Source organism: Lemur catta, chromosome 15 (genome assembly GCF_020740605.2).
Source record: "Lemur catta isolate mLemCat1 chromosome 15, mLemCat1.pri, whole genome shotgun sequence".
Lineage (NCBI taxonomy): Eukaryota > Metazoa > Chordata > Mammalia > Primates > Lemuridae > Lemur > Lemur catta.
The window spans coordinates 50,837,603-50,850,124 of NC_059142.1; the positions used below are offsets into that span (position 1 = coordinate 50,837,603).

At 56.3% G+C, this 12,522-nt stretch overlaps 1 protein-coding gene across 1 annotated transcript in view; it reads right to left on the reverse strand.

Annotated features, from left to right (window-relative positions):
• SDK2 (sidekick cell adhesion molecule 2) overlaps positions 1 to 12,522 on the reverse strand; it is a 95,926-nt gene that overhangs the window by 60,366 nt on the left and 23,038 nt on the right. Inside the window, exons 5-12 of the mRNA XM_045569978.1 lie at positions 12,070 to 12,260; positions 11,847 to 11,930; positions 10,221 to 10,415; positions 8,839 to 8,955; positions 7,172 to 7,339; positions 6,117 to 6,219; positions 1,022 to 1,198; positions 536 to 672 (exon numbers count right to left, since the gene is read on the reverse strand). Coding sequence (XP_045425934.1) covers positions 536 to 672; positions 1,022 to 1,198; positions 6,117 to 6,219; positions 7,172 to 7,339; positions 8,839 to 8,955; positions 10,221 to 10,415; positions 11,847 to 11,930; positions 12,070 to 12,260 — 1,172 coding nt within the window. The remainder of the gene's footprint in view (positions 1 to 535; positions 673 to 1,021; positions 1,199 to 6,116; positions 6,220 to 7,171; positions 7,340 to 8,838; positions 8,956 to 10,220; positions 10,416 to 11,846; positions 11,931 to 12,069; positions 12,261 to 12,522) is intronic.

Genomic DNA, 12,522 nt, shown 5'->3' on the forward strand with positions numbered 1-12,522 from the left:
AGCAAGAGTGAGACCCCGTCTCTACTAAAAATAGAAAAATTAGCTGGGCATCGTGGAACACCCTGTAGTCCCAGCTTCTCGGGAGGCTGAGGCAGGAGTGTGAGGTTGCAGTGAGCTATCATGATGCCACTGCACTCTAGCCAGGGCGACAGAGCGAGACTCTGTCTCAAAAAGAAAAAAAACACTGTTCAATTATGCCCGCTAAGTTTGGAGTTCCCTACTAGGGGACTTGGAGAATGAAAAAACAAAACCAAACAAACCAAAAAACAAACAAAAAAATCAGCCCATTTCTTCGAGGCTCCTGCCGTGCCAGGCCCTGAGCAGCAGCTCACGCTCTCCTGGGTCATCTCGCTCGGCTGTCCCACGGCCCTGACAGGCAGATGCCAGCGTTGCTCTGACAGGAGAGGCAGCCGCGGCTGCTGGGGGAAGGGTTTGCCAAACGCCCAGGCCCAGGAAATGGGAGCTAGGACGTGGCCCCGGGCTGACCCCTCAGTCTGGGCTGCGGTGGGGGTGCAGGGGGTGGCGGGGACCTTACTGTTCTCCGACATCTCCAGGACGTAGCGGATCAGGGGGCTGTTGCCGTCGAAGGGCTTGGCCCATGTCAGGTTGATGGCTCGCCGCTCCACGGCGCTGAGCGTGGCCACCGGGTGCTCAGGGGCGTGGGGCAGTTGCCTGGAGGAGAGAGACAGTGGCAGGGCTGCCCTGTGTGGTCCCCAGGCAGGTGACAGGGGCACTGGGGACTCAGGCCGTGTGGGCTGTGCAAGTCCGAGACACCTTGTGCTGAGACACAAAACTCGGCCTTCGGGCCACTACCTGGAGATTCTTCTCTCTGGAATTGGAGCCCACCTATCGAAAGCCATCCCCAGACCCCGTCCCCAGCCCCCGGCTCTTGAGAGGGTGAACAGGTCTAGGACACACGAGGCTGGTGGCCCGACTAAAGGGAAGCGGTTGGCTCTGAGCCTTCCCGTGGCCACTGTTGCCGGCGCCTCCTTCGCCCTGGGCCGGGGAGGGCCGCCCTCACCTGACTCGCAGGTGGGCGCTGCGAGAGTCGTTGCCTCCAGCCGAGATCACCCGGCAGGTGTACGTGCCAATGTCCCCCGACCACGTCTGCGAGACGTGCAGGGAGCCGTTCTTGTCCAGGCGGATGCGGGGATTGTTCTCCATGCCCAGAGCGGCCCCGTCCTTCTCCCAGACGTGTCTGAGAGTAAGAAGCACAGTAAGGAAAGACACACAGGGACGGCTCCCGGGGCTGGGCTCAGCCCAAACCTGGTCCTGAGAGGACAGTACGAAGGCAGGCAGGGGGAGGGCCCAGGCCACAGTGGCTGTCTGGGGCTGGCCTTGGCTGGGCAGCAAACGCAGACTGGGGAGGGCTGAGCAAGTCGGAGCAGCCTGGACGCCCGTCGTTCCTGCTCCAGGACAGTCACACATTAAGTCATTAATGGCCATTTACACCTGCCGTTCAGGTTGGTCAAAGCGTGTTGCTTTTGGCCAGAGGCCCCCTCGAAGCAGCCAGCACGAAAGAGCCAGCAAAAGGTATTCTTCCAACGAGGTTAAAAGATTACAGCTGGAAAAAGAATTAAAATTTCCACACAGACTACATTGCGGAATTAGTTTTATGAGAGAAATCATTAGATCGATGCATCACTGTGACAAATTGACTTTAGTGTCCAAAAAATCACTTTAGCTTCGGTCAGTCAGTACGAAGGGGACTTGAGAAATTACACACACTCCAGCGCCTGACAATAAGAAATATCTGCTCTGGCATTGTTCTTGAGGAAATACAACCGTGATGGCTGTCGTCAACGTGCTGGGAATGCCAGCTCTCGTGGGTAGGATGCCACCCTGCCCCCCTGGTTCTCAGCACAGGGGTGACCGAGATGATTGCACATAACCCCAGTGAACCAGGGACAGGGCCGTGGGCCTGAGTGCCGGCTCCTGGAACTGTCTGGGTTTGGAGAATGTAAGCTTGCTAGGGAGAGTGAGTCTGTCATGTTTTTAACCTAAGGTTTGAAAGAACAAACAGAATGGTAGAAAGTACAGATAAGGGGGGAAAAAAAGGAAAATGAAAAGAAAACTCAAAAGTTTTCCAATAATGGGGAACCATGATTAACATCTGAGCACACAGCTTCCAGACCCTTCTCCCTTGCCAGGGGTGCAGGGTGCTGCTGTGCTACTCTGGTCAAATGCTGGCTCTGCCCTCATCCACTCTGGGATCCTGGGTGAGTTTACTCAACTCCGCGGTGCCTCAGTTTCCTTACCTGCAACACCACCCGCCTCAGAGCCTCGCTGTAAGGGTCTTATGGGCCATTTCCCGTGGTGCTCGAACAATGGTAAGAGGCTCATAAACATTGGCCATCGTTATATATTGTCAATGATACAGTATATTTTCACGAATGATACCTAGCAATCCATCCACCCTGTTTTTAAAGCTGCTTTCCCCCCTCAATAAAATATCCTAAACTCTTTTTAATGTGACATTTCCATGCTAGGGTTTTTTATCGGATGCAAGCTGCTTCACTTGGGTTGCTCTGTAATTTAAATGATCCCATAGTGTTGGATGTCTGATTCAGCTCCTTGTTTTCTGATATTATAGTTAATGCCGTGATGAGCATCCTTACGGCACAATGTTTTTGAGCATCCTTACGGCACAATGTTTACACGCATTCCAAACACTTCCTCACAGACAGATTCTCAGCAGTGAAGTTGCTGAGTTAATTTTTAAGGCTTTTAATACCTATTGACAAATCAACAACAGTAATGACCTTCAAGTCATCTGTTTATCTAGGAAAGAATCAGTCTCGCCGGCATTCACAGGACAGGCAGAATTTTACTTCAAAGCAAATCTAGTTGCAGAGAATAATTCCCACGTAAGCAGCAACCTGTGGCGAGCAGACATTCCCTGCTTAGGGGGTATATATCATTGCCTGTGAAGTATTTGTACCAAAACACCTGAACTTGAGTCTAACTAGCAGTTACTTCAATCTGATTAGAAATATGGGGGATAGAAGAACAAGTTAACAACACCATGAGAAAGTAACGAGTCAAATCCAGAATGTGGGCTAGCCTATGGTGGGGTCACCCAACTATGGCCTGTTGCCTGTTTGTGTAAATAAAGTTTTATTGGCACACAGACATGCCCATTTGTTTCTGTATTGTCTGTGGCTGCTTTTGCGCTACAGACACAGAATTGAGCAGTCATGAGTCCATTCAACTCAGATAGGGCAGAAATTTTCCAAAATAATCTGCAATTATGTAACTGGCTGTTAAACAATATTGATGAGTGATTTTTAGGGGTCTTCTCGGCTTTAAGTAATAATAGATAGTCCTCAGGATATAAAAGATGTGCAAAAATATTTAGTTATGAGGACATTCATAATGATGTTTCTAAATATTATCAAAAATTTAGAAATAATCCAAATATCCAGCAACATGGGATTGGTAACATAAATCATGTTATATCCATATAATGCACTACTGAATAATCATGTGATTTTAGTTATACAAAAATATTTATTGACATGGGGAGAAGACTGTCACAAGAGGTTCTTAAGGGAAATACAGATGAAGAAACAGCATGTTTCTAGTTTAAAATGGCACCCAGATATGATTACTGACTGTCTCTAATTGAGGGGAATAGGTAATTCTACTTTTCTTCTTCTCTCATTTTTTTTGCTTATTTGCATTTTCTGTGTTTCTCCTAAAATGGAATGGATTAGTTGTATAATAAGAAAAAATAAAAATTTTTATTAATATTAATAATGGCTAAAAGTGGATTGTTCAGACTTGGTCTAAATCTGGGCTCAGATACCACATAAAATTGTTTTCTTCTAGAACAGTTTTGGAGGTTTTTTGTGCTGGCAGCCTGCACCTGCCCAGGCCCTTACCCCGGGACCCTGGCTCTACTCTGAGAACATGGAACTCAGGATTAAGTGGCCACAGCTGTAGTTTGATTTGGTTGTTTGGATCCTTCCTAGTCTGTCTGCTCAGGGAACCCTGTTGTGTTCTGCACCTAGAACAGGGGCTTTCAATCCTGGTGATACGTTAGAATCACCTGTGGAGTTTTTAAAAAATGCTGCGGTCTGGGCCCCCCCACCCCCAACATTGACCTCAAGAAGGTGGAGGGTAGCAGGGAAGCCCCTGCCCCACAGTCCAAGGAAGACAGACTGGGGTGGGAGATGTACGGGTGGCCTTGACAATAGATTTTGCCAATTTGGGAGATGAGGGACTAATTCTGCCCTCCCCATCTTTTTTTTTTTTTCCTTTTGAGACAGAGTCTCACTCTGCTGCCCTGCTAGAGTGCCATGGCATCAGCTTAGCTCACAGCAACCTCAAACTCCTGGGCTTAAGTGATCCTCCTGCCTCAGCCTCCCAAGTAGCTGGGACTACAGGCATGTGCCACCACGCCCAGCTAATTTTCTCCATTTTTAGTTGCCTGGCTAAATTTTTTTTTCTATTTTTAGGGGAGACGGGGCAGTGGGGCCGGAGGGTGGGGGGGGGGGCGTCTCACTCTTGCTCAGGCTGGTCTCGAACTCCTGACTTGAAGTGATCCTCCATGCTTCGGCCTCCCAGAGTACTAGCATTACAGGAGTGAGCCACCACGCCCAGCCCACCCCCTTGTGAAACGATTGTCCTAGATGGTTAATTGCACTTAGGTGAGGACCCCTCCAGTGAACTGGAACAGAGATTCCCCACCTGCAGGTCTTTGGGTGTTCCTAAAGAGTGGGTCTGCAGGTGCATTGCAAGAGACCCCTGAATCCCTTTGCACATCAATAATTGCTTAGAGAATGAATAAAACATACAAGTATTTCCCAGATATAAGTAGATGGCATTTTTACAAACAAAATACCGATTTAAAGTGTTACTGAATTAATATAGCTTTTTGTTATAGAGTTTTTCAATTAATGAAAGTATAGCTACTACATAATGTACGGGTCTGAGACGCACAGCGGCATTCTATGTGGACCCTTTCACAGTTGGTGTAAATTTACTTTTAGAAAAATCTATTAAACCCAGAAAAGCAAATTCCTGATTATCTGACAATGTTCTAACTACATCTACGCGATTTCGAGGCTCATAGTTTGCACGTGTGCTAGCACCACAAGATGAATGTCTAAAGGGTCAACATTCAATGCTCATGAGGTGTCTGTCACACTGGGGTGGGCGATGTGTTCTCTGAGGGTCGGGTGGCCAAGTCTAGAGCCCTTGGGCCAGGCCGGGCTCCGGGGGTCTCATTCGGTGTGGCTGCATGGGCTGTCATCTGCCCAGTGGCCACCAGATGGCGCCCCAGGACGCAGCTGCCTCCCAGAGCGAGGCCAGTCGCTCCCACCGTGATGTTGCTCATAACGTGGAGAAGCCACACGTAGGGAAGGCTTATTTCTAAGCACGCAGTTGCATTTTCCCTGAGCATTCTGGAGCTCGAGGAAGGGACTGCAGGGACAATTTCCTCCTCGGGTTTTAGTTCCCGAAGCCTGAGGGGGTGGGACTTGGGAGGGTGGGCCAGGAGTCCCCCTCTGAAGCTTGGGAGGGGCCTGGGCTTCTATGTCTTTCTTGGCTGCTCCTCCCAGTCTTTCCAGTGGCTTCCCCAGCGGGACTGAGCTCCCTGGAGGCCAAGTCCCGGCTTCCCCGTGGTGGATGGGGGCGGGGTGGGGTGAGCTCGGTTTGGACACTTTTCCCTCACGTGGCTGTCTTGGAGGGTCACCCCCAGGTCCCCCCTCTGGCTGATGCCATGTATGCTTGCCCAGACCCCTCTGCGGCCCACTTGGTGGCCGGAGGGCCTAAGCCTTGGCGTGGGAGATGCCCAGAGGGAGCCACTCCTCACCTCTCACCAACCTACCTGCCTCTCACCGTCCCCGCCCTTCCCCATTCTTCGTCCCTTCCTGTCTCTTCCCCCCTGCCCCCCACTTGCACTCTGCCCTGACTCAGTTCCAGGTAGCCCGGCTCCCAGGTGTCAATTCTGCACCCCCTGCCTCCCAGCCCTGCACTCAGCCCTGCAAATGGTCCCCCTAGGTGAGGCCTGGCCCCACGGGTGACACTCACCTCCCTGGTACTGACACTTCCCAGCGATGACCTTCCCCTCCCCCGTCCCCCTCCCGCTTGCTTAGAGTCAGAGTGTGTACCTGATGGTCACTCGGGGGTCGTGGGTCACCCCGCACACCATGGAGGCCTGCGTGCCCTTGATGACACTCTGGTCCTGGGGAGGCCTGGTGATCCGGGTCCGGGCTGGAAAAGACACCGTGGAGGTGGTGGTGAGCAGGGGTGGGTTCCAGGGCAACACGCGTGCTGCAGGCGTGTGGGAAGGACGTCTGCAGGGGATCTGGGCTTCGGGGCTGGACTCCGGGCGGAGGAAGGCAGAGCAGTGAAGGGCCCAGAACAGTTAAAAAGAACCATGTGCTCCCTGGTCCTCTAGTCCTTGGAAGGTGTGTTCGCATTCTGGGCTCATGTAATGTTGCTGTCACAAACCCAGACGTCTGAGGACGGTCAGGGCCATATTCCCAGTAATCGGGGGGCCAGCCAGGGTGAAAACAGGGTCTTCGGGTTTCCAGCCCAGGGCTTGGCCCGCCAGCCACCCCCGCCCCTGGGCTCAGCCCAGAGGGGTGGCCCGCAGGTGTGTGTGTGCTGGGTGTGGGTCCCAGGTTGGAGGGGGCTGGAGAAGTTCCCTTATAGCAGGGCGGGGGGGCCAAACCCGGCAGGTGGCCTGTTTGCGTAAATAAACCCTTCCTGGAACGCAGCACACCCATTGGATGACGTACCGTCTGTGCCCGCTTTCTAGAGATACGACGGAAGTTAGTTGAGAAATTGTGACAGAGACTGTCTGGCCCACAGAGCCTAAAATATTTACTCTCTGGCCCTTTACTGAAAAATTTTGCCAATTTCTGTCCTAAAATATATGGAGACAGCTTTCCTGTAACCTCAATGTTCTCTTGACTCAGCCAAGCGTGGAGCAAGCTCTTGCTCATGTGGCAGCGTTGGCAGAACCTTCACCTTCCTGGTCCCCAGCCTGAATTAGTTTGTCACTGTCCCTCGGATGAGACGAGCCCTGACTGGGGCAGACGCACGGTGTGGAGACGCTGGCGGTGTGAATGTGCCCGTAGGCGCCCTGTGTCCTCGGCACCTGCCGGGCTGCACGCACTCACGCACGGGCGTGCAAAGCCCCCCGGCTCTGCACACTCACCCCAAACGACCAGGTCTGCCGAGGCCTCGTCGACCCCCCGGGAGTTGGTCGCCAAGCAGGTGTAGGTGCCCGCGTCGGAGATGTGCGTGGGGCTGATGAGCAGACTGCCCGACTCCAGGGGCGTGAAGCGCGGCAGCTGGACGGAGCCACTGGCCAGGATGCGCTCCCCTGAGGGCGACAGGGGTGGGGCTCAGCCTGCAGCCCCCCAGGGCGTGTCTCGCCCCTCCCCTGGCTGGCTGCCCCTGGAAATGCCCGAAGGCGAGGGGGGCAGGCTGCGGTGGGGCTGGGGTGGGGACCGAGGCCCAGCGGGGTTTCTGGCTTGGGGATGGACACAAGGTCACAGGGTCTCAGACGGGCCTGGAGCCCAGGTCCCCTGATGCTTCTCCAGCCCCCATGCTGTCTGCCCTTCACCAGAGACGGCCGAGCACTGCAGCCTGGCACGGCCCTTGGAGGCAGCTGGCACCTGGGTGGGGAGGGACAGCTCTGACAAGGTGACAACGGGCATCTGCGGCAGGATGCTTCCGGAGAGTCACCTTCAAGGGAGCGGCGGGAAGTGATGGGGGTGGGGTGGGGAGGGACGCGGGTGTCCTCTGCCAACAGCCCTGGTCAGGGCAGACATCCTTCTGCAGCGGGACCCAGGGAGGCCTCGTGCCCGGCCTGGGAGGGTCCCGGCCAGAGACAGAGAGGGAGAGAGCGCATGATTGAGCACCTGCAGGAGTGAGCCCAAGAGTGTAGGTTTCTGTGACTTTATTTTAAAGAGAATCCCCCTCTGTAGAGGGGCATCTCTACGTGTGCACCTGGGGATTGAGCGTGTCCATTCGCACATGTGTGCAGGCACCTGGAACTAGTGCGTGTGTCAGGTGGGTGTGCCTGGGTGTGCCTACGTTATTTCCACACATATTTGCTGAGCACCTGCTGTGTGCCAAGCTCTGTTCCAGGCCCCGGGGAGATGGCAGTGAGCAAGACGGAAGCCCCGGGCTCTGTGGGGAGACAGGCAGCGAGCGAGGAGCGAGGTGAGTGGTATGTGATCGAGTGTGTGCGAAGGTGGGGGATGTGGAGTAGGGAGAGGATGAGGGGAGGGCAGTCCTGTGGCTAAGGCACACCTGAGCAGGGGCTTGCAGGTGTGGGACTGATGTGTGCACACATGTGTGCATGTGCACGGGAGAGTTGTGAGGGCGAGTGCAGAGCACAGAGGGAAGAGGAAAGCACACGGACTCAGGTAGTCAGCTTGGGCTTTGCTAAGCTGCCTGGGGAGGAGGGACAGTCTCCTACCTGCACTGACAACCACCACCTCCGGAACAGTATCAGTCATCAAACACCTACGGCATCCCAGCACAGTGCAGGACCCTTGCATGCACACTATTGCCCAGTCTTCACAGCACCCCGAGGTACACACATTCCTGTTCTCAGTTTACGGATGGGGAACCTGAGACCTGGAGTGAGTTATTGACTCACTCCAGGTCACAGGTCTTGGAAGAGGTAGAGCTGGCCCTTGAGCCCAGGATGTAGTGCATATTGTGACGTGAAAGATGCTCTCTTGGGTTGTGCAGTCTACAACCTTCACAACTGTACACGGGGAACCCAACCTGGCTAGCTCCAGAACCTAGTTCTGAAGGCTGTCCTAGACTGTCGCATGGCCACACCTTCTGAAGGTTTGTCTCATCTACCTTTCTGCCAAGTGATGGCCGGCCGGGGTGCTCCTGAGGTCTCACATGCCAGCACCACTGACATGCCGTCGATCACTGTGCTGTCCAGGGGGCCCCTGGTGATGTTGGGGGCGATGCCTGCAAACAGAGACAGTGGAACTTCTTAGCCAAACCCCAGGTGAAGCCCCCCCAGCCAGAGGGCCAGGCCCTCCTCTTCCCCCTGCTGTGGTGTGGGGCCCGCTGTGGGTGAGGATGCAGGCGGCCCGCCGGGGCCCCATATTGGGAGGAGCCCTGAGGGCCCACGAGGGCTCCCCCCATCACCTGCCCTACGGAAGGACCCAGGTGACTCCAGTCCCCACCCTGCTTTGATTCTCAGGCCACCATGTGGGGGAAACAGAGGACCCCAGAGGGCAGCTCAATCCTCCACGACAAGGTAAGTGGATTCATCCTTGAAGGGAACATGAAATGAAGGCTCTGGCTTCTTAAAAGAGAAACAGTTGTGGCCAACAGGGGGACTTCACCCCTTTCTAAGAGCCCCGGAGACCTCCCCTCGGCCTGCTTGGGTTGTGACTCTTCAGCTGTCAGCACAACCTCCTTGTTCTGCCCCTTCCCTAACCCCAGCGCTCCAGGAAGGATCTCGCCAGATGGGCGCGGGAGCAGGGGGAGACACTTGCATTCAGAAGCCAGAAGCAAGATGGCAGCTCCTAGTAGCCCCCTTGGGGCAGACCCAGCTCCCTGTGCCCCGCGGCTGCCTGGTCTGGGGCCTCTGGGGGTCTGGGGCCTCTGGGGGTCTGGGTGTGAAGCCGGCAGGGCTGGAGGAGGCCCTGGAACGGTCTTTTGCTGCTGGTGCGAGACACGGGCACTCTGCACTTGCACAGAGCTGTGCGCTTTTGAGTGTGGCCACTCACTGTCCTCTGATTGCTAAAACAGCTCCACGAAGCAGCTTTTCCAACCCTCAACAGAGACTCCAAGAGGGGAAAGGATTTTGCCAGCGGGGGAACTAAGTTAAAACCGCTGGTTCTCTTCTTTGGAAACGGGAACAGGTCCTCTCGCCTGGGACAGGGTCGCTTCAGCCCTGGCTGGGACCCCAGGGGCAGGTGAGAGGCCAGAGCTGGAACCTGTGGCTTCACAGGTCCTTTTCTCAAAGAGCCAGTGAGCCATCCTGGGCTCCAGGACACTGGGGAGGACTTCTAGGGACTAGAGATGCCCCCTCAGCTCTGGACTCAGGGCAAGCAGTAGGCATGACCGGCTGGTGCCACCCAGCTGCTGCACAAGGGACGGTCACCAGGGATCCCGTGTCGGCATAAGGGAGCGTGCTATTCTCAGAAGGTCCCTTGGCTTGCAGGAAAGCCACGTCCTGGGCAAGCAGGGCTCAGGGGCAGGACAGGGAAGGCCCGACTTACTGGTGACGGCCAGGTAGGTGGAGGTTTGCACCTCGCCAGCGGCGTTGCGGGCAAAGCACTGGAACATGCCGGTGTCGTCGGGCACCAGGCCGCTGATCTGCAGGCTGCCGTCGCCGCGCTGCCGGAAGCGGGTCAGCTTCTCCACCTCCACCACGGCCGCGTCTTTGTACCAGGTGATGGAGGGCGGCGGCACACCTGTGGGTGAGACGCGGGCCACTGTCAGCGCCTCCTGCCTCCCTCCCTCACCACCCGGGAGGGGTGCTCAGGTGAAGGGCGAAGGCTGGGGCGGGAAGTCTGCGAGGGGATGCCTGGTGTGTCTGGGCCTCTAGAACCTTCTAAGAGGTGCCGCCAGGGTCAGTTTAGCATGCAATTCTGGATTGGACAAACTAATTTCTTACTACCTACTGCAGTGTTTAGCAGAGCTCTGGGAACCTCCGAGTGGGGACGGTTTCCCAAGCCCACTGCACGTAGAGGTGACCGGGGGCTCCCATGCCCTTGGCCGGGCACGCTGCCCTCCGGGGCCTCCCCTTGGTCTCTCTGGGGGCTGCTCCAAAGTCACGTCCCCTGAGAAGTCCGCCACACCCTGTCCAAAGCAGCACGGTGGCTCTGTGCCCCCCAGGCTGCTGCCTTCCCTGCCCAGCCCTCTCCCACCCCGCCATTCTACGGCACCGTGTTTCACCCGCCCCCCCCCCCCACTCCCCTTCATGCCGCCACGTCTCGGGGATCAGGACATGTCTTCCCATCGACAGCGTGTCATAATCTAATTGGCAGCCTTTTTTCTTTCCTAGTGGTACATAAAATAATGGGGCATCTTCCAACCCGTGGCGTTCCCGATGACATGAAATAAGGTCTCTTTACTTGTTTATCGTCCTGCCCGCCTCCCTCCCGAGAATCTGAGTTCTGCGAGCAGGGATTTGCCCATGCGGTTGGTTCACTCTGTCTCTCCCCCCCCCCCGAGAGCAGTGTCGGCACGCGGGAAGCCTCCAAGAGTATTTGTGGCAGGAGTGAATGATCTTTGCCTTCCCCTTGCAGAGTCTCAGGAGGGGGGTCATCAGTGTCCCCTCCACGCTGCTCCCCCCGCAGAGCTGCACTTGCCCCTCTGCCCTGGCTCCTCCATCACTGGATCTCACCCGGCGGGGGCTGCCTCTGGGCTCAGCCGAATCCGATGGAGGGAGGGTGGGGACGGGAAAGTAGAAATTCCTCAGCGGCTCCGACGAGGGGAGGTTAGTGGGGGGAGCGGTCGGAGGGGACGGTGCAAAATGGCCGGGAAGCAGGCTGAGCTCAAGAGGCACATCTTGGTGAGATGCGCCCGGCGCCCGCTGGTGCTGGCATTACAGTAATGTGGCACTGTCTACACTCTCACATTATGGGCAGTTTGGGTCTGTCACCTGCCCTGAAATTACAGTGCTTTGGGTTCATTTGTACCCCTCAAGTTATGGTAACGCAAGGGCTGATTTCCAGGCGGAGATGATGGTGATTTGGCCGGTTTGGGTCCCGGTGCCCGCTCTCAGGCAGACGGACTCTGCCGGGCGGTGCGGCTTTGAGAACGGGGTGGGGTTTAGAAATGTCTGCGGCAGGGACGGGGGAGGCTGAAGGCCTGGCATCTCTGTGCCCCGCCGGCCTTACCTTTGGCCCGACAGGGGATGTCCACCACCTTCTCCATCTCCGCGGTGACGTGTCTCTCTGGCTCCTTGACAAACTGAGGCGGCTCTGCAGGAGGAAGGGCCGGGGAGGGGATCAGAGCCACGCTCCTTTTGATCCGGCCACTGTGGGGGCCACCCTTAAGCAGGCCGCTAGCTGAGCCGCCCCTAACCCTCAGGGGGGCCCCAGGAGCCCCGCCGTGCCTCACCCAACACAGAGAGGTAGGCTCCCCGGACCACGGCGGGGACGCTGCTGCTGCGCAGGACGGCCTCGCACGCATAGTAGCCGGCGTCGCTGCCCGTGGGGTTGGGGATGGTCAGCCGGCGGTTGTAGTCGCTGATGCCGCCTGACAGCGGCACCCCGTCCTTCTTCCAAATGATGTGCAGCTTGATCAGGGGCCTGCAGGGGGCAAGGGGAGGTGGGTGTTCAGCCGCAGGGACTTCCGGAGGCCCGAGGGCCCGCCTGGAGTTGCACGGCTCCCGGCCACTTTCTAGATGCACGATCTCGGGGCCTCGGTGTCCTCATCTGGAAAATGGACGCGGCTGTGCCTGCCCACCGGGTGGGTGTGAAGACGGAGGCATTAAAGCAAGCGCAGCGCTTGGAACAGGGCCGGCTGTAGGGGGACAACTCGGCTCAGCAGTGAGAGACTTCCCTGCATTCC